This window comes from Heliangelus exortis, chromosome 1 (genome assembly GCF_036169615.1).
Source record: "Heliangelus exortis chromosome 1, bHelExo1.hap1, whole genome shotgun sequence".
Classification (NCBI taxonomy): domain Eukaryota; kingdom Metazoa; phylum Chordata; class Aves; order Apodiformes; family Trochilidae; genus Heliangelus; species Heliangelus exortis.
This window is the reverse complement of record NC_092422.1, coordinates 6,429,159-6,449,611: the sequence shown is the minus strand read 5'-3', so window position 1 is coordinate 6,449,611 and position 20,453 is coordinate 6,429,159. Positions and strand designations below refer to the sequence as shown.

The window sequence follows — 20,453 nt, the reverse complement described above, 5'->3', positions numbered from 1 at the left end:
GCTGTCAAAAGCATAAAGCAATTAAGTAAGGAAAAAAAAATCTGGGGAAAAACTCCTCAATCTCCCTAATATTCATAGGAATACAAGGGATTATTTGCAACAACGGCAGATATTTTTAAATGGTAGTGTGTTTCAAGTTGCCAGCATGTTTTTAATTACATTTTAAAAGTGAAAATCTACTGCATGCACTAGAAACATTGCCATTCAAAATAATATTAAATTTGCCGATTAGCTAACATTTTTAATCCTGCAACTTACATGCTTAAATACTCAAATACATTTACACTACTGTGGCAGTTTAAAGTATTTAAAGGAGAATATTTGTGTCTCTTGAGTTCCTATTTTCAAATGGCCATTAAAATACATATCCTCATAAAACAGAAAAAGACATAAAAGCCTCAGTTTACTGACCCAGACTGTCCTGAAACAAACAGAAACTCCACAGATTTTTATGGCCAGAAGGGACCGCTGTGATTGCCAATTTAACTTTCTGCACAAAGGAGCCCAGAAGAGTTCACCCAAAAAATCCTGCAAGTATTTTGAAACTGAGTTACAGCTAAAATCTGGCTGAAAAACATCCTTAGAGCAACACACCTAATTCAGAATTAAAACTTAAAATATGAAGACAGTCTTAATGTTCCTTCTGTAAACAGGTAGAGCATGCAAGCCTCACCAGTGCATCAGGGGATATGTTTCTAGCACAGCAGGATGAATTATTAAGGAAATGGTACTTCTCCATACACAGTCCCATCTTTACTACATGTAAGTAATAACATGAATGATAATATGATTCATTAAAGTATTTCAGTTTTGAAAATTCATTTCTACACTGCCATCTGTTAAAATACAATCACAAAATCCCATTTATTGTTTTTGTAGGAAAATATTTCTAGAAATCTGCATGTTCTATCATTATGTCCATAGTAAATGTTAACAAATGCTGTAGAGTTACTCCTGCAAGAAGAAGCACCCATAGTCACATCAGCTGCATCCCCATTTCTGCTGTGTAACAATCACTTTTTGATCCTTCTCCCACGTTTTGGTATCATCAGGTCTAGAGATCTATCAGAACCAGGGCCATCTAGATAAATGAGCTGAACAGAAACAGTTCACATGGCATTTATTCTAAACCCTATTCTGATATTTTAAGTCACTGTCATATTTGCAAGGAACCGAAAATAACCTAAAGCCTACAAATGTTTTCAGAGGAAGAATTTGCCCTCATATGTTCCCCAATTCTGTTTGAACACTGGTTACTACACTCCCAATGATGCTTCTATACATGCTGTAATCACAAACTTCAGGAGAGAAAGGGCAAAAATTCTCTTAAGTGCTGCCATACTACAATCTTAAATATAGTACTTTTCTATTGTATTAAAGCATGGAAATAAAAGTTTGTTCAAATTACATTTTTTAAAAGTCACCTTCAAAATAGAGCTCTCATAACTTTTATTTAAAATTAGCCTTGAAACTTTGTTATTTATTTACCTGCTGATGGCTGATGTTTACTCACCAAACACGTAAAGAAAAGATAACAGACTAAGTCCATAATTTTAAAATTCATTAGCGTTTGTAAGAGAGGCTTCTCACAATGCTAAATGCCAAGCTTTTTCTCTTGGTGTCTGTTCAAGATGTCTGATGGCTGAGCTTTGTAAAAAATCTATGAGACCAAATTTGACATAAAAAAACCTTAAAATATAGCATAAAAACAGTTTCAAAAATTACTTCAAGTGCAAAGATTTTTCTCCTGTTTTCAGCGCAGATGAAAAGCAATTTCATTCCCCCATTAAAACAATTTTCATTTGAAATTCTAAGTACTAGAAATCAACAATCTAACAAAATGAAGACGCAATATGAGATATGAAGCTTCATAGCCCACCTTTCTTCTTGACTGGCATTCTTCTTACTTCTGAATTTGGTTGCAAGCACTTATTTACAGGTATTAACGATGTACTACTGGAGCACTTTGCAAGGTCAGGAACTGGCTAGCTATTGCAAACACTTTTACAGTTCAGTTAGGAAATGCAGCCTCTTCATTTCTATCAATACTTGCAGTTTTCTTGTATTTGACTTCCGATGCTTCTCACAAATAAGAAAAAAGAAAAAAAAAAAAAAGGAAAAAAGCTTTTTTTTTTTTAAGAGATGTTTTCAATTTCTTTAAAATATATTTCAATCTATAAAAATACAAGAGAAAACATTCCTTGGCAGTATAAAACCTTATTATGACTCTTCTTCTGGCAGCAAAATTTGGAAATTAAATTATTTTATGTAATACAATTAAGGCACAGTCCATCTCTAGGCAGCTGTCTTAATATTCCACCTGTATATGCTAAAAAACATTATGGGCAGGACAGAAACTCCCAAATAATCCAAATGAGGAGGAAGACAAAAACAATCCAAAGTTACTGTTTAAACTTCTTTCACTTCTTGAATGAATTTTGCTAGCTCTATATTAGGTGACTAGACAGCAGACTGAAAAGGTCCCTGTCTCCTCACCAGACAAAAGCCTTCAAATATCACCCTCTTACCCAACAGAAGTCACTGGCCAGTCACTTCCATTTTTATTATCTGCAAGCCACCCAGCCTTACGGTCTTTAATGTCCCTGTGATCCTCCCATGTATTAAAAGAGGATTGAAAACGAGGAAAGCAATCTCTTGACCTGGAATTATTAAAGTGACAGTGCTGCTCACTGGGCACTTTGGCAAAGCAGATTGCTTTATGCTGGAGTCATTTACTTCGTGCCATTTCTTCCCTTGCACAGCAGCCACCTCGTGAAAAAAGGAATAGGGAGAGTTAGGAGAAGAGCTTCACAAAAGGTTCATTTTCAGTGGTAATGAAGTATTGATTAAATAGAAAGCAAGCCATGAGATCAGTCCAGAGTTTCCCACTCAGAAGCGCAGCTGGTTGGCTTCAATATGAGCCTCTCTCTCTCCCTTTTTCTGGAAAAAAAAAAAAAAAAACCAAAAAGACAGAAACAGAAACAGGGTATTTTCCTCATCTAGCTCGTTAAGAAAAAGTACGAAAAAGCTCCAAACGCTTCCCTTCCCCGCCTGAGGAACTGCGATGCACATGACAGGGCTTTGCTTTGCATCGTCTTCTCGAGAAGGAAACTGTATTTGTGAAAGGGGCGGCTCTGTTGTGCTCTTTCACGTTCACAGTTGGGATCTGTCTGTCCCGGTTTCCCTCCAAGCAGGGACTCTCCCCTCCCTCCTCGCTTCTCCCGGTCCAAACGGGACCGTCTGCTGCTTTCTGAGGCGGGACAAGGCAGAGTGGGCTCGCTCTGTCCGTGGAGGACTGGGATGGGATGCAGGAGAACCGGAGGCGCCGGGTTAGCTTTAAGGAAAAGGCCAATTTCTCCCGGGGTTGGTGAGGGACGGGCAAGAAGCAGGAGCTGAGGGGATGAGGGAGGGGATGGGGAGGGGAGACACGCAGCCGGGACGAGGGGGACGAGATGGGACAGGAAAGGGAGCACAAAGGAGCGGGAGGAGAAGGAAAAGGGCGGCGGAGCGGGAGGAGAGCGGGCTGAAGGAGGTCAAGCGGGAAAGGAGCGTAAGGCTGAGAGGAGCGGAACGCAGGCAGCGCCCCGTGCGGGGTGCCGAGGCCCGGGGAAGGGGAAGGAAGGGGTCAGCGGGTTACCCCGAGGACTGGGCCTCCCCCCATCGAAGGCTCCTGGCTCCGCTAGGGGGAGTCCCCGCGTCCCGGCCGCCGGCTGCAGGATCCCCGCTCAGCCCCGTCTCCATGGAGGAGCCGCCGCCGCCGCCATCCGCCGCCCCTAGCAACGAGCACCGGGCCGAGCGCTGACCCCCGCCCGCTGCCTTGCAGCCAACGGGAAGCCGCCATGCTGAGCGGGCGGGGAGCGCCCAATCACCGCTGCCCTTTGAAGGCCCCCGGGGTCATGTGAGTGGGCAAGATGGCGGCGCCCGCACAGAGGACGCGAGGTGGGCGGAGCCATGTTGTAGGCCGCGGGGCCTTCCCGACAGGAGCGGCTCGGTAAGGGCGGGAGCGAGAGGCAGGAAGGGAGAGCAGGAGAGCGCCCGGCGGGCAGTGCGCAAGGTCGTGCAGGTCGGAGCCCGGTTCTGACGGGAGGGCCCCGAGGGAGAAGCGGGAAGGGGAACGCGGCGTCGAAGGGGTTAACGGCGCTCGGTAACGGCCGCTAACGGCCTTCGGTGGAATTTAAAACCCGGGGAGGGAGCGGGGAGCCGCAGGCTGCCGGACTGAGGCTCCGGGGGGACTTGGGGACCTCCCCCGTGGCTTTCAGGGGCGTGCAAGGGGACAGGGAGGGAGGTGCACACGCCATGGATAACCGCAGCGCCATTCCTGACATCTGTGGTTTACCTAAGGAACAGCCTGGGAGACCCTCCGGGACGGGGCTGGCACCGCTCCCGCTGATCCTGGGTGAGATCCTGTGGCTTCTTCCTGTGTCCTCTGCTCCTGCATCCCCCCCCAAGGCCGAATCCCGAATCCAAGCAAGCACAGACCTCTAGAAAGGCTGTAGGACACAGGCTGCAAATTACAAAAGCAACCTAAGGTCAGTGTAATTAGCAAAGTTAAGTCTGGGCCACTTTCCTCTGGGGAAAAAACATCTAGGAAAAAAAACCCCAAAACATTTGAATCACTAAATACCGGGTTTAATCAAAAGCCAGGTGCCCACCAAGCCACTCTCTCATTCCCTCTCCAGCAACAGGATACGGGCAGGAGATATGATTTAAAACCCACAGGCTGAGTTAAGGACAGGGAGATCACTCACCAGTTATCATTATGGACAAAACAGAGTAGTCTTTGTGGAAATTATTTATTGGTAATCAGAGTAGTGTAATAGGAAATAAATAAAAACAAATCTTGAACATCTTTTCCCCATTCCTTCTTTCTTCCTGAGCTCAGCTTCACAAATCTGATTTTCTCTACCTTCTCCCCCTGAACTGCACAGGGAGCAGGGATTGTGTTCATGACGTTTCCTCTGCTGCTGCCTCCTTTTCAGGGGGAGGATTCCTCACACTCTTCCCCTACTCCAGCATGGGCTCCCTCCCATAGGAGTCAGTTCTCCATGAACTCCTCCAACATGAGTCCTTCCCACAGAAGAACTGCTCCAGTGTGGGTCCCCCACCAGTCACAAGTCCTGCCAGCAAACCTGCTTCAGGATGTGCTCCTCTCTCCACGAGGCCACAAGTCCTGCTAAGAAATTGCTCCAGCAGAGGCCCTCCATGGTGTGGGATCCTCTACGAGCTGCAGTGGACTCTGTTCTGGCACCTGGAGCACCTATTTCCCCTTCTTCACTTGGTGCCTCCAGGGCTGTTTCTTTCACACGCTGCTGTTGCACAGCAGTTTTTTTGCCACCCACCTTTCTATATTTTCACAGAGGTTGTACCACCATTGCTCATGGGCTCAGCCTTGGCCAGCAGTGGGTCCATCTTGGAGCTGGCTGACATTGCTCTGTTGGTCATGGGAGGAAGCTTCTAGCAGCTTCTCACAGAAGCCACACCTGAAACCCCACACTTGCCAAAACCTTGGGTGTTTTGCATAAGCCCAATGCAATTTATGATTTCTGCTTAATATATGTGTCTGGCTAAGAGTGCAAAAAAAAAAAAAAAAGTCCTTATTTGTAGAATATAAAAGCAGAATAGACATGTTAATGGTGTATTTAACTCTTTACAAAGTATGGATTTATTTTAAGTTCTGTTTGGCAGTTAAATCAGCTTAAATCTGGAGTATTGCCAAAAGCCATTGTCCAATTAGTATCCTCCTTTGTGCAGCAGGCACTAGGGATCATTGTGTTAGCTGATGATCCAGCTGGAAAACATGAGTCCATTGCCTGGTATTTCTCTGAGCAGGTTTCATCTGTAAGGTTCTTAATCCAAGCTTCTGTGTGGCCCCAGGTTGGAGGTGCTGGGGCAGCAGTGTTTGGAAGGTGAAACTGTCCATTTTCATCTCTGGCTTAGAGTAACTTTCAAACTACAACTGCAACATCACCAGAGAAAGAAGTTTGTTAGGGTTCATGAAGTCTTAGATATCATAGATTTCTGTAGCTAGATTGTGCCCTTTGCATCTGAAAACTGCCATGAAAAGCAGGAAATGCAGTTCTGATTGCACAGTGCCAAAAGAGTCTAAATATTTGATACATACTGGGACTGTGTAACTGATTACATTTGCTTGTTCCATATGATGCAGGACTTCAAGATGACAGGAAGAGAGTTTCTTGAACTAGCTTCTCCACACCAGAACCTATATTTGGAAAGACTTAAGCGGATGGAAATCATACAGAAGACATTCAATGAGCTTCCTAAAGCAGACCAGTAAGTGCTGATAAAATAAATAAGTGCATCACCATTTCAAGTCTTCTAGAGGCTTTTCTTTTTCCTTATTCTTGTATTCAAATCTTCTTTGCAGTTACAAAAATACATAGTTGTGCAGATGCTTATTATTGTCCAGAACAGAAAACTTTGTTTTGCGTTTCTTAAATATGCTTAGTTCACTGTTCCCTCTGGTTCTGCTCAGCTGGTTTCTGGCACATGCTCCCCACTTCTTAAGGTTCTGGAATGGCTAATCAGCCCTGGCTGCCTCTGAGTATTCATACAGACCTGTGCTGGAGCTAATAAATTCACTGGGAAGCTGAAACGCTGGAGACCATAAGGAGGATACTCTTGTGATTCATCTTGTGTCCAGCAGGGCTGGCCTGGGGCCAGGACTGAGTGAGCATCAACCTGCTAGTTTCATTCTGCACTGCTCCCTGTTCTGGAAGGAGAGGCTGAGGTGTCCAGGTGGTAGTTGATGAGGCAGCTGGAGTTCTGCCGGCTCACCAGCAGGGTTCTGTGCAGCACCAAAACAACTAAATGCCTTTCTGTGTTTGTGATACTGCATTTCACTGGAAAACTTTACTGGATTTGAGCTGGTTCTGTAAGAAGCCATTTGCACAGATGTATCATCTTGGATAAATTCTGTATAAAAGTAATCAGAAGCCTATTCTATTTATTTTTATTTAACAGGACTTGTTAGCTAAACAAACTGCCTTGATAACACAGGGCCTCCCTACACAGGTGAGAAAGAAAAATGCCAAGGCTTTGTCCCTCCCATTACAGTCAGTGGTGCAGCTTTGTGTATAGATCTGCTGCCCTCACATTCAATTTAGGACATCTCTCCCTCCCCAGAAGAGCTGGGGAGCCAGAGGGAGGCAGATAACTCAGTGATGATGTGGTAACATCTTGATAGAAACTCTGGTACTTAGGGACTGCCAAGACTTGGAAAGAAGTAGCTGCCAGGGGCATGTGCCTTTATTTGAAAGTGCCCTGGCAGGACATAAACTCTCTATATCCAGAGGGGAGGTCACTCACTAATGGCTGGAAGGGAAGAGGGAGCAGGCTGCAGACTGACTGCAGAAAGTTGCTGTTCACCAAAGGATTGCTTTAAACACTAGGGAGCTATTATTTAAAACAGACAGCAGCAACAAACAAAACAACCAGCAAACAAAAAAAAACCCAAACCCTTCCATCATCCTTTTCTTTCCTTTTGTGCAGTGTAGCAGTTCTGTGTATCAGTAAGTGTGAACAGGTTCTGCTGGTCCTGCATACATTAATTTGCTCTATTTTGCATTCTTAAATATGCTTCTAAATTTTTAATCTTGGTCCTTCACATTTATGTACATGCACACTTGCATTTCACTGCCTGTGACTGTAAATGTACCAACAGAATGAGACAGCTGGTTTGCAGAAACTGTATTCTGGGGACATTCTGTGAGTGACATCCAGTATTGGGAGCATGGTGATTTGAAAAGAAAGATTCTTTTAAAAACAGGAAGCAAAACCCCCAAGAAAAAGAAACAAAGCTTCTAAGTAAGGGCTAAGTTCTTTTGTTATATAGTGTCAGAATTGAATTGTTAGTAGCTTATTTTCATGTTTAAAAATCTGGTATTTAGCAAGAATTAAGTATTTTCCTGCACAAAATGAGAAAGAATTGGTGTCTTTGATGTCAGACGTTTTTAATATTTTAGGTTTTGCAAGACTAGCACCTACACCTCTGAAGTCTTTTTTTGTATGATTAGTCAGTGCTTAATGTTGCTGTAGGCATTCAAATGTAGAAGAATTTTAAGTAGGTGGATTTTTTAAAATCATCTACTTTAATTGCTAAATGGCTTAGAGATTGTCACATTTGATAATTTTGCAAATAAATATGACATTTGGCCTAGCATAAATTTTGTGACTGGTTAAGCAATTAATTTTCTTTATAGCTTCAGCATTAAATCCAACTTATGACACATTTTAAAAGTACACTTTTACCATAATAATATTGGCACAGCCTTCCAGTTAATGGCTTTGCCTGGCGATAGTTGTCATTCTGGGAATTTTGGATTTGTGGAAACCTAAAGCAAAGAGTTGTTTCCACTTCCCAACTGACTGTGCCAGATATAATGCTAAAGATAATGCACAACTTCCTTCTGCAAGTCAAGTGAAATAAAACATAGCCTGCTCATGAGGCTTCTAAAACTGACACTCTTTCCCATTCCCTCTTCAGCATTGCCTGCTGTGATGCACTCAGTTGGGAATTGTTTGTCAAGATATTAAATGCTGACTGTCTCTCACCAGTCTTTGTTATATTCAGTCTATATTACAGGAGTAGCTGCTCTAAACTATGTTACATGGGAGATAACAGAATTGAGTCTCTCTATTATCAAGGGAAAAATAGGAGCCCCAGTTTTGTAAACCAGTATGTAACCTTTAAGTAGCATAACCTCCTAGCAAGGTAGGACCTTAAACCACACAAAGGAGGGCTTACAGCCCTTCAGGATCACTCCAAATTATCTGCCAGCAACTGCTGAGATGGTTGCTGCAAGGTGTCAGTTGCCATAGTTGTCCTGCCTGATCTGTTCTGTAAGCTTTTATATTGAAACTAAATCTATACTTCTGGGTAAGCAGGCTAGAAACAAGGCTGATTACAGGAACTTGCTGGTATTATAGATTTTTTTTAATTTCTTTTGAGCAAAGTCTCTTTAGAAACATGATTATTAGAAAAGCAAACTTAGTGAAGTTTCCATGAGCTGTAATAATAAAAAAAATATATAGAAAAGGCTTCTCAGCCTTTCTGTCTCCTTGTTGTTGTATGTGTGTAAAATCAGATACAAAGGATGCTGGTTGCTTTCCTAAGTGGTTTCACTCCATTTTGAACCAGTGAGAGATTTACATCTCTAACCTCTTACTGTAGGGTATTCAGAAGTGACTTGTAGTGCTGAGAGAACCAAACTTATTTCTGAACAGTTGCTAAAGTGACTTTCCTTCTTTCACAGGAACCTTTGTAATCATGGATCATACTTCCTTGGAGCAAATGCAAGCATATGTGGCTTAGCAGCAAATAATTTCTTCCGGAACATCCTCCATGTCAGAAAGGCTGCCGTGTTGTCTGCTGTGCCCATGGCTGTCATTCCATTTATTTCAACAGCAGCAGTTTATGAAGTTTTTGTGCGTGAGCCTTTATTTGCAGGTAAAACCCCTCATTATTCCTCATGTTTCAAAGGGCTTTGACTTCTGTATACAATGTATAGAAGCTTTTGTTCTTTGCAGAACAGTGGTCTTGAACTGTTGTCTTGAAGAAAATCACTGTATAAAGCATGGTTTGAAAAACAGATTATTTAATGTGTTGGGCATCAGCAAGATCTTTAAATTCAATGAGAAATGAGGTACATATGTGTATTTATAAATGTTTATTAAAAATTGTAACACATCACTGATTTGTAGCATTACTCACTCATGTAAAAATGACTGCAACAAAGCAGTTTCTCACATCTATATGATTTCATTTGAAGGTCAGCTTTAAACTAATAAATTCTTCATGGGTTAGAATGAGAGTGTGGGTTTGTTGGTGGGTTTTTTTGCAGAAGAGTTGTTTTCAAATTTCTTGCATACCCATACAGCTTGTCCATTTCTGTCAAGCACCTGATTCCATGCTGTTGCACACTGTTTATGGAGCTATATGGGTGTTGGCAGTGAAACATTCTCTTTGTCATGCAGGTGGCCTAAACTGTGAGGTCTGTGCTGTGGTCAGAGGAGGACTGATTGGAGCTGCTGTGGGTGGGCTCTACCCGATTCTCCTGGCTCTCCCCATGAACGCAAGCCTCGCAGCCAGGTACAGCTCACTCACCTGCAGTCAGTGAAATGTCTTGGTCAAACGGCCAGTTCTTGGTTTAAATTCTGTGGATTTTTAGTCTGTGCTCTACCTGCCTTCACATAGGCTTTTAGTACATGAAAGGGATTTTAATTAAGGTCATCTAATTACACCACCAAGCTAGTAAGAGCTACACCGGGCCTCCAGACTGTAACAAGATCTGCAAACTGATACACTGTGTTTGCTGGAACTTTACAAGGTACCCATGAGGTGGGTGGGGATGTGGAATTGCAGCTGCTGTCCTGCCAAGCGTGAAGATCACAGCTTAGTGCTGTTTGGCTGGATGGCTGAGGAGCATTCCTGATCCTGGTCAGTGCCCAGCAGCCAGATCCCTGGCAGCTGTAATTCCCTGGATTGGGTCACAACACAGTGAGGGGATGGCAAGATTTGGCAGGTTGTCAGTAATGTGGTTGGTTTAGTTAATACAGCATTTATCCAGTGAGCTCAGTACCATCAAGTGAATTTAACTTAGGAGAGGAAGGAAATAATGTCATCTACCTTATTATTTTTAATGACTTTAATGTTAAATATTGATGCTTACATTAATTGGAGAAAAAAGAAAGTTTCTACCACTGTTTCTGTTCTTTAGGTATTCTTCATCTCCCTTGCCAGGGAAAGAAAATCTATTACGCTTCTGGCTTACAACTGCTCAGCCTATCTTTAGAAAGATGAGTTGGGGTGTACTTGTACAGCTTCTGACTGGATTGTATCTTGCCACTAAACATCATGGAATATATGTCAAAGTACTGCAGCAGATGAATGCTCGCAGGGATCCTGAAGAGTTAGAAGCATGAAGTTAAACAGCTTTTCAATTGCCTTGGATAAGTAACCATAATAAACAAAGAAAAGTTGTTGCGTGTTGTCTTTTTTAATAGAAAAACTAAGACTGCACTGGCATTCTTTTCAGTTATGAACTTAAGTTTTTATTTGTGTTCAACCTAGTGTATACACCAAAAAAACAGCTTTATAAGGACAGGTGTTTTTTCTTTAGAAAGGGGGGGAAGCATTTATATTGTCTGCTTTGTGTCTGGATGCTGCATCTCCTAGAAGGAATATAAATTAGTACTGTTGAAAAAGGTTTTTATTTTTCATAAAGCAAACCATAGTGGGGTTTTTGTTTGGTTGGTTTTTTAAGGGGAGGGGGAGGATCATGGCAGGGTTTTTCTAGAGATTCTTAAAGATCTGACTATTTTTTCTGCATGAATTTTTCTCCATTCTGGCTGTTACAAGGGTCACTCTATACCCTGCAGGCAATAGTATTCACAGAACAATCAGGAGTGATACTGGTGTTGCACTTTCCGGCACATTGTATCAAGTGACCAAAAAAAGCCTAATCAGAACAAAATTTGTGCTTGAAACAAGTCTGCCTTGAAATTAAGTCACTTCCTGAAGCAAAGGAACTGCGTTCAAAGGCTATAAATGCCTGGCCCTGTTACTGTGGTGTCTCCACTATCCCGTTTAAAGATTAGTGCTCCAGAGTCACTCGGTTATGTCTGGCTTGTCTTCACATTGGGGGCTGTATGTGAGTTGCTAATTTTCCTGCTGCATGAAATACATTTAGGGTATTCTACAGTTTGAGACCTAAATCTGTAGTTTTTCTGCAGAAGCAATCATCTCCATCTGATGCATGGTGTTAACTGTAAACCCCATACAATTACTGGTCAGCAACCATCTACACTTCAGTACAGTTCTAGTATCCCCCAAGATGCACATGGAAATAACAGAATTAATAATTCAGCATTGAGACATCTATCTGAATTGGTTTAAAATTTACACTCTAGCACTGCTGAAAAATGCATTCATGGAGTTTTATCATGTTTATCTACTTTTTCCTAACAGATCTATAGTTACAGCAGGAAAATCATGCATGATGTTTCTCTCAATTAACCAAGAGCAGCAGCCTGATTTGTGCAGGGCAGCAGCAAAGCCAAACCTCTGAAACAGTGCTCATGTAAAGTCCTTAATTCAGTGCTGCTGTATCTTGTGGTGGTCAAATACCAGCCTGCATCTAACCAGCCATCTTGGCCTTACCTTCACCTCACTTAGAGATTCTCGTGGAGCAAGTATCTTACATGACAGTGAATTATGGCATCTCCAGAAGTCACCAGACTTTAACCAACAGAACCACTTACCTGTGGTAATAAAAACAAAAATAAATAAAAACAAAGCCAAAATAAATCTATTAATGTGCAATAGCATCTTTTAAGAATGAAAATGAATGGCTTAGTGATTATTTGGGGCATTTAACAAGACATAGTTAAGGTATTGCAAACAAATCCTAGTGCTTTTTAATGTGAGATTCAAAACCATCTCCCAAGCTGTGTATAATTTTCATTTTGGTATCAACTGAAATGCTAAAAATCATCAAAATGCATGCTTGGACAAACAAAAATTCTTAAGATAGTAATTTCTTATGGTGAGAGGAAGATTGTATGTAACAAGAAAAAAAAATAATCACAATGCTCAAAAATTATATATAATTATACAAATTATATGTTATATAAATATATAAATAAATTATATTATATAAAATGTTTAATATTGGTTATAGGACAGGTCAGCTATATATACTTTAGACCAGAAAGATGTTGTTTATAAAAAATGAAACTTTTCAGTTGTACCCCATATACCTCTCCTTAAACAATTGTGGAGAAAAAGTTTTCAGAAGTTAAATAAAGACTGAAACTGTTTCAAATTTCATCAGGACACTGAGCTGCTGTCTAAGTTCTAGGGTACACAGTCATGAAAGAGCTCTCTCATGCAAATCTGGAAACATTCCTTGTCTGTTTTTTATGTGGGATGAAAACAGCTCACACAACTCAAGAAGCCAAAGTTTTTACCAGGATTGGCCTCCTACCAACCTTAACAAACTCCTTGTAAACACTGCCTCCCTGGTGGGAAGCCAGAGGTAGGGTAGGTTTGTCTCCTCACAGTGTTTCAGAGGAAACAAGCCAGTCACAAACAAGGTATCACAGCAATGGTTTGTATGGCATTCTTAGAACATGTCTAATATATATATATATAATATAATCCATCTCTCACCATGGCCTTCTGACTACCCCAAATCCAAGCTACTGCCAAAAGAATCCTGAGATTGGTTATAGGTAATAATCAACAAATCTGCTCCAAAAGCACTGATTTTATCTTATAATTTTTACCTTATACTACTTTTTGATGGTGAATCTCAACACTACAATTTATTCCATATCCTCCTCTCCACTATGCCCAGCACAGTCCAGCTCCTGGCATGCTCCTGCTAACTAGCAGAGATAGAAATTATCTCTCCAAATCTGCATATCCTGCTTAGACTGGGTGAAAAACTGTCAATGTGCAGCTTTACACAGGGTGTTCTTTAAACACAAAGCCCATTTGATCTCCCACCTAACATATCCTTCAGGCACTTGCAGTCTAATAGCAAATACAACCCTATAAGCACAATATTCTTGGTTCTTTTTAACTACAAGTTCTAGAGAATGTAATTTTTTTAAAAAAAACAGTAAATTTACAAAAGGCCTTTGCGTTTTGTTAAAGATCTCCCTTTCACAGGGAAAAACTGATTAGTTTTGACAAGTGGACTGAGAAATCTGATAATCTGGAAGTACCAAGAGATGCCAAGTGTTGGAATATGGTTCCCTATGTGGACTCTGGTATCATCTCTCCAAGCAGCTTGAGACTACAGAAGCACCAATTTGATTTTTCCCTCAGCTGCTGCTGCACTCATGAGAGGAAAGAGAGAACTTAGAATGCTACCAAGAGTCACAGCACTGGGATCAAATGGTAAAGGACAAAGATTGAACCAAGGTTAAATGCTGAACAGTCTTCAGGCAGCTGTGCAGTGTAGAAATACTGGAAAATTAAGGTAGTATAGCAGTCTAACTGATGGCACTTGGGCCTGTGCTACATACAGTTTAACAGAAATTTTACTACAGGGTATTTCCTACAACTGGAGGCCAAAAAAATCAGAGCCTGCCATTATGCTATTATATTTTTAACTTTTTTTTTTTTAGTGTTCCTCTTTATCAAGCTGCTATTTTCACCAAGGATGCCTGGATGCTAGAAAGCCAGCATGCTATTTTAAACAGCTCTCTACAGATAAAGCATTTAAGTTTAACAGAAATTAAAGACTAGAGCACATGGCTTGCCCTGGAGCTTTAAAAGTGTTTTGTCTTTTCAGCACCCTCAAAACTTTTGTTATGCTCACTACAGTGTTTAGCATGGAAATAACAACCTGAGAAAAGGTTATAGTTTAGTGGCATATTATTAACCAGTCATCAAACTTTAGAACCTAAAAATGGGACAGAAAGAAGGAAGATGTCAACAGACCACGGAAGTGTTTTTTAAGTATTCTACTCCTCCGTGGTTTATTGATCAAGGAGAGCCACATTAATAAATTAAGAAAAACTGTAAAATTAAAGGAGTGGTGATTCTCGGAAGTACAACTCTATCTTTAGTTCAGGAAATAATGCCTTTGTTTTGTCCTCACCACAAACATAAACTGGAAGACATATAAGGATGAACATTTGTCTTGCAATACCCTGCTCCATTTTATCTCATTTTCCAACAGCTGACCCACACAGCAGCAACAGCAGTTTCCCTTTTCTGTTCTCCCATTTTGTGTCATGAACCACTCCACTGAAGCAAGGTATTAATGAAAAGATAAGAAAACATTTGAGCCCATAAACTGAAAGATCAACAAGTCTGATTTTATTATGATGTTGTATTCTTATCTGGATGGCACAAAATTACAAAGAAACATTTACAATATATTTTCAAGTATTAAGTTATGTCATTTCAAGGCTTCCACTTCAAAAAGCTACAATAATACACCATACAGATAGTACAGTTGGTTTAGAATTTCAAATAACTTCCTCCCCTCTATTTGGTTTAAATATGATTTAGTAGGCACTAGAAATGCCTGCAGCCACTTACTTTCTTGGAACTTGACCTTGTTCTTGTACCAGTAATACACCATTTTGCATGTCAGAAAATCAGCTACTCTCAGAACACAGCTCATGGGTAGTTTTATGACTAGAGTAATGTGCAGGTCCACAACAGAGTCCAGAACTAAGTCCCTGACCTCTACCATTTAGCAGTGATGCAAAAAGAAAAGAATGCATATTTAAGGTAATTTAAATAAAAACACTTCTACACTGAAGTAACTGTAAAAATGCCATTTTAACATCCCAGAGTTGCTACATTAGTGTTTCTCTTCTCATCAAGCATGTTAAACTTCAAATAAAGCACATTCATGAAGTCTGAGCTCAGCAGACTGAGCCTGGCTAGGCTGAATCTAACTCGATTATTTCCATTCTGCGTTATCAGTCAGTACAGGTTTTGATGGTTAACTCTGACTCCTGTGGCACTGGTGTAACCCATCAGTTACAGCAGGGTTACACAATTTAAGACTGGAACTTTGAACAGTGCTGTTGATGCCACCACTGAGGTGTAAGGTAACATATCCCACCAAGTCTTTTTTGTGCTGGCAATGTACCTTGAACAGATGGAATTCTGCATACAGTGGAATAAAACCTGTTTGATAGGACATTGGCTTTTAAATAAAACAGTAAATTATCCCAGCATTCAACCTTTTTTTTTTTTTTTTTTAAACCAAAGACAGCAAAAGCCCTGTTACCTCTTTATTCTCATTTCTTATACTACCTTTTAAAACAAAGCAGGAAATGTGGCCAGCAGCTGGTCCCGTCTCTTCTGCCCCAACACAGTTGAATCCACTTTAGCATAAAGAAAAACAAGGATTCTAAATACACATATACTTTATCACACAGTGATGTTTCACAAAGAAAAATCAAACTTTTGTTATACTGATGAACACAATAGGGTCTAGCACCAATAAAGCAAATGACTGAGAGAAAATACTTTCAACCTACTTAGCCTTAAACACAAAATTCAAGGCTTTAAGAAACAAGACTTCAGAAACACTGAATAGATTTTTTTAATAAATTAAACTGCTTCAGGAAAATCTGTTCTTTGTGAAACCTCACTTTACATATTATCATTTTCACATTTTCTTCCCCAAACAACTGACATACATATAAACAACCTAGAGCATTACACAACTGAGAAAACAACCCACTTGTCTTTCGTGATAGGGAGAAACACTGACTAGTACAAGAAAACACATGCTATTATTTGCCAAACTATTTTTCCTCCTGTCTCAGTTAATTATGGAGCATTTTTTAAATTGTTAGCCTCAAGATACCTATTTGTTCATTCCCAAACTGTGCTTAATTATAGAACGTTATAGACTTCTGGATACTGTAAGAGGCTAAATTCAGAACTCTACAGTTAAATGAAGTACATGCATACACATGCAGTATCTTTAAAGTTTAAAGCTACTTTGAAGTAAAACAGGAACTTCAGTGTGCATGGGCAGAGATTTACTTAACGGAAGCTAAAGTAACAAAGTTACTTCAATGCACTGCACTCTCCAAGCCACAATTCTAGTTAGAGGTCCATGCAACAAAATTGAGTCCTCTGCATGAGGATTCCAGTGTACAGATATACCCAGTGTTCAAGTTCTATTTAATCTGGCAAAACTCCACACCATGAATTAGAGCAAGGTAGAGCAGATTTTTTTTAAAGGTACTGTGCATCCCTAACATTAGGCAGTATTTTAAACTGATAGGTCACAAATTCTATTTTTTTTCCCATTTAAAAAGCAATTTACTTATACTTTTGGTACAGTCCTCTATGATAAAAGGTTATAAATATCACATCCCCCTCATTAGCATATTTTCCCTTTTCAGCTCATCAACTACTTAGTTTAACAGTAAATTCCAACTTAAAATGGCATGAGCGTTTATTTTTTTAATTCAAAACACAGCGAGTGTATTGTCTACTATGTGCATATTCATTTAAAAAAGGAAAAGAGGAAAACAGCTAATTAGAATGACATGACTGTAATTTCCACTATTAGTTATCATCCAGAGCTAGACACATTTTGGCAGAGTAGACCAAGGACCAGAGAAATAATTTCCTGAACCAGTCATTAAAACAGACTGGCACAAGCAAAGCAAGCTGTCTGATACCGCATTATGGGAATATATTGATCCTTACCAGGTTGCGAGGTGGAAAACGACTGTTCTTTAACCCCTACACAACGGAGCCTGGCAGGGCAAGCACCTAAAAGAGAAACTGTCAGAGAGGTTTTAATAGTAATGTATAACTGAGATGCAGTACAATTTCATATGCATGCTTTCTTTTGCCGATCATAACTATTCTCTTAGGTCTGTCCAGTGACGGTGTCTTAATGAAGATTTTGGTTTGGTTTTTCTAAGCAAGCATTTTCGGCTCCTCAGGATAAGCAGGCTAGACATTATCTGACTCAAGACCGGGTAGTCAGCGTTATCTTTACTGGCAACTGCGAAGCGGAACCGAGCACACCTTCATGCGTCAGGTCGGCATGCTCTTTTCACCCACGTGCTGCAAACGGGCTCTGTCGGCACCTCTGCGTGTACACCCGCGTGTCAGTCTGCACGATAATGATCGCACTGCTGCACACAGCTTTGCACGACTCTTACACCAAACAGCCTCAGACCTCTACCGTCCACACGCCAGATTTACGTGACCTTAAAGCAAGGCCACCATCTGGCTCCCATTGTGCCGTTCGAGAGAAAATTTTTTTGTTATCCCGGCCAGCTAAGTGCCAGGTTCCCCTCCTCTCCATCTCCCCCAATACCACCCCATCACCACTGTATTTATTCTTTTCCTCCGCACCATCGCCTGCTTCCTCCGCCGCGACGCGAGGCCCCTAGGGGCGAGAACCCCACGAGTACTTGCAGCAGGTACTTGACCCTACATTTTGAAGGAGGCCGCTGCCCGCCGAGCACAGATGGAGCAGAACTCCACCGACACCTGATCCCGGTCCACGTGGAGGCAAATCCCGCCGGGAGCCGCCCACTCCTCCTCAGTCTCCGCCACCACCGCCGCCTCCTCCAGGCTGGGAGGCCGGGAGCTGGGCAAGGCGTAGTCGTGGTCGCTGCTCTCGCCGGCGGGCTGGAGCTGGTGGTGGTGATGGCGGCGGGGGCTGCCCGTGTCCCTGAACAGGCTGGTGCTGAGCTGCAGCCCGCCGGCGCGGATCCCGGCTAAGCGGCTCAGGAGCTGTCCCAGAGCGCTCTGGTTAGCCAGCACGGCCCGCAGGTAGCTGCTCTCCCGCTCCAGCTCTCGCAGGCGGCGGCTTAGGCCGCGGTTGCGGTCCCGCAGCTGCCGGTTCTCGGCAGCCAGGCCTTGGAGGCGGCTCTCCAGCCCCAGCACGTACTGCTTCTTCTTCAGCCGGTTCAGCCGCGCCGCCGCCGCCGCCTTCAGCCGGCTCCCAGCCCCACCGTTCCTCCTCCCGGGCGCCGCCGGCCTCTGGCCCTGGCCCGGCGGGGGAAGCGGCTCCGGTTCCCCACAGAAGCAGCCGCTCAGCTCCGCGTCCAAATCCCAGTCCGGCCGGGCGGCTTCCAGCAGATCTCCCAGCTCCAGTCCCGGAAACCAGTCCTCTTGCTCCCACACCTCCAGCGGGCCACCGGGCGCCTCCGCTTCCTTCTCCTGCCGCCGCGGCTCCAAGGCGCCCGCCTCTCGCCGCGGCGGCTGTTGTTGTTTGGGCCGCGCGGGGCCCGGATCCCCTTCCCCGCCGCCATCCCGCCCTCTCGGGGTCTGCCCCGCGCCGGTTAGCGGCCAGACAGCGCCCGAGGGGCTGGCTCCACCGGAGGAGGCCGCCAGCAGCTGCGTGAGGCTGTGGCGCATGGCGGGGGCGGGCGAGGGGCCCGATGGGACGGAACGGGACCGGACCAGACGGCGAGGCCTGAGGGGAGCGGAGCGAGGTAGCGGCCCGGCGCTCCCGCCGCGGTGCCTGCCGGGAAGCGGCATCCCCAGCGAGAGGGGAGGGGGCGCATGGCGACTGCGCCCGCGCGCGGGAAAGTGGCGGCGGGGGCGGGAGGGGAGAATGGGGGTGGGGGGCGAGGTGTGAGGGGAGGTGTAGAGGGGCTTGGGGGTGAGGGCCGAGGTAATGGAGGCGGGGGGGGGGGGGGGTGTAGGAAGGCTGAGGGGTGACAGGGTTTGGGAATGAATGAGGGGGCGGAGAGGGGAGTACTTCCCGCCTGGAGTACTGTGTCCCGTTCTGGAGCCCCTGTGGAAGGACATGGATGTGCTGGAGAGTGTCCAGAGGGGCCAGGAGGATGATCAGAGGGCTGGAGCACCTCTCCTGTGGAGACAGGCTGGGAGTTGGGTTATTTAGTCTGGAGAGGAGAAGGCTCCGAGGAGAGCTGATTGTAGCCTTCAGGTATCTGAAGGGGGCTACAAGAAATCTGGGGAGAGACTTTTTAGGATGTCAGGGAGTGATAGGACATGGGGGAATGGATTCTAACTAGAGAAGGGGAGACTGAGATAGGAAGTTAGGAAGAAGTTCACCTTGAGGGTGGTGAGACACTGGCACAAGTTGCCCAGAAAGGTGGTGGGAGCCCCATCCTTGGGAGTTTTTAAGGCCAGGCTGGATGGGGCTCTGAGAAACCTGATCTGGTGGGAGGTGTCCCTGGACATGGCAGGTGGAGCCAGATGATCTTAAAGGTTCCTTCCAACCCTGAAAATTCTATGATTCTATGAGTGTAAGAGGGTGGGGAAGGTGAAGGAAGGTAGAGGGAGGTGGGGTGGGTGTGGGAGAGGGTGAAGGAGGGGGTCTCTCACCCACAGACCCGCCTGAAGGCAGGGCAGGGGGTGTTCTCCGTGGTGGTTTGGGGGCTCTCCCGCCGGACCGCAGCAGGGGCTGGGCCAGGGCGGTTCTGTCACCCATCCAGCCGGTGTTCACTGCCCACGTTTGGGCTGTTCGGGTACCTGTCGGCAGTCACCGGGAGGAAATGGGCACCGCTGGCTGCGTTTCGGCTAATTAAAAAAGTAATTTAAACCAAGCAGGCAACTCGGGTCCTGCCGTGTTCCTGCTGGTCAGACCACTGGCCTAGTTTGTAGCTTGGGTAAGTTGGTGTTTACACTGGGGATGCTTGGATTTAGATTAATTAATTAAATATACGTGGGGGCACACCAGGGGGAAAAAGGTGGTTGTCACAGGGATGAGCTTATCAGTAGGACCTGGAGTGACAGGACAAGGTTTTTTACTAAAAGAGGGGAAATTTAGACTAGATATAAGGAAGAATTTTTTTACAAGGAGAGTGGTGAAACAGTGACATAAAGTTGGCCAGATAGATGGTAGATGCCCCATCCCTGGAAATATTGAAGGGCGAGCTGGACAGAGCTCTTAGCAACCTGATCTAGTTGGACATAGACACTCCAAGGAGAGATTTATTTCTTGGAGCCT

The 20,453-nt window shown here is 43.7% G+C and overlaps 3 protein-coding genes across 25 annotated transcripts in view; 1 reads left to right on the top strand and 2 right to left on the bottom strand.

Annotated features, from left to right (window-relative positions):
- The window catches only part of DLG2 (discs large MAGUK scaffold protein 2), a 961,231-nt gene extending 957,373 nt beyond the window's left edge, over window positions 1-3,858 (bottom strand). For 6 of the 12 annotated variants that reach the window (XM_071732472.1, XM_071732415.1, XM_071732677.1 and 3 more), the window contains exon 1: window positions 1,880-3,857. In XM_071732472.1, the coding sequence (XP_071588573.1) occupies window positions 1,880-1,898 (19 nt within the window). In that variant the 5' untranslated portion in view covers window positions 1,899-3,857. Of the gene's footprint in view, window positions 1-1,879 lie in introns of all 12 variants that reach the window. The other 6 variants (XM_071732357.1, XM_071732283.1, XM_071732535.1 and 3 more) reach the window with 3 other exon arrangements.
- Window positions 3,859-6,172: 2,314 nt separating this feature from the next.
- On the top strand, window positions 6,173-10,995 carry TMEM126A (transmembrane protein 126A). The gene is made up of 4 exons (XM_071733059.1): window positions 6,173-6,291; window positions 9,273-9,466; window positions 9,994-10,108; window positions 10,737-10,995. Exons 1-4 carry the CDS (start codon window positions 6,176-6,178, stop codon window positions 10,939-10,941), a joined length of 630 nt encoding a protein of 209 aa, XP_071589160.1. The 5' UTR covers window positions 6,173-6,175; the 3' UTR covers window positions 10,942-10,995.
- On the bottom strand, window positions 6,286-19,015 carry CREBZF (CREB/ATF bZIP transcription factor). 12 transcript variants are annotated; one of them, XR_011723796.1, is made up of 4 exons: window positions 17,964-19,015; window positions 17,222-17,299; window positions 15,806-15,876; window positions 6,286-6,933 (listed from the first exon to the last, which is right to left on the bottom strand). XR_011723796.1 is itself a non-coding variant. In XM_071732999.1 (3 exons), the coding sequence occupies exons 1-2, from the start codon at window positions 19,013-19,015 to the stop codon at window positions 17,251-17,253; spliced, it is 1,101 nt and encodes a 366-aa protein (XP_071589100.1). In that variant the 3' UTR covers window positions 14,830-15,876; window positions 17,222-17,250. The 12 variants fall into 12 exon arrangements, 1 of the variants encoding a protein (XP_071589100.1); XR_011723793.1 differs by lacking the exon at window positions 6,286-6,933 and adding an exon at window positions 9,455-9,582; XR_011723786.1 differs by lacking the exon at window positions 6,286-6,933 and adding an exon at window positions 10,988-12,279.
- Window positions 19,016-20,453: the final 1,438 nt, after the last annotated feature.

Excerpts from the sequence above, each read along its gene's own strand:
- TMEM126A (XM_071733059.1), top strand. The coding sequence starts at position 6,176 with ATGACAGGAAGAGAGTTTCTTGAACTAGCTTCTCCACACCAGAACCTA. Across the intron at positions 9,467-9,993 it reads GCGTGAGCCTTTATTTGCAG|GTGGCCTAAACTGTGAGGTC; the intron begins GTAAAACCCCTC and ends TTTGTCATGCAG. Across the intron at positions 10,109-10,736 it reads AACGCAAGCCTCGCAGCCAG|GTATTCTTCATCTCCCTTGC; the intron begins GTACAGCTCACT and ends TCTGTTCTTTAG.
- CREBZF (XM_071732999.1), bottom strand. The coding sequence starts at position 19,015 with ATGCCGCTTCCCGGCAGGCACCGCGGCGGGAGCGCCGGGCCGCTACCT. Across the intron at positions 17,300-17,963 it reads GCAGCGGCCTCCTTCAAAAT|TTTCTCTTTTAGGTGCTTGC; the intron begins GTAGGGTCAAGT and ends CCTCTCTGACAG.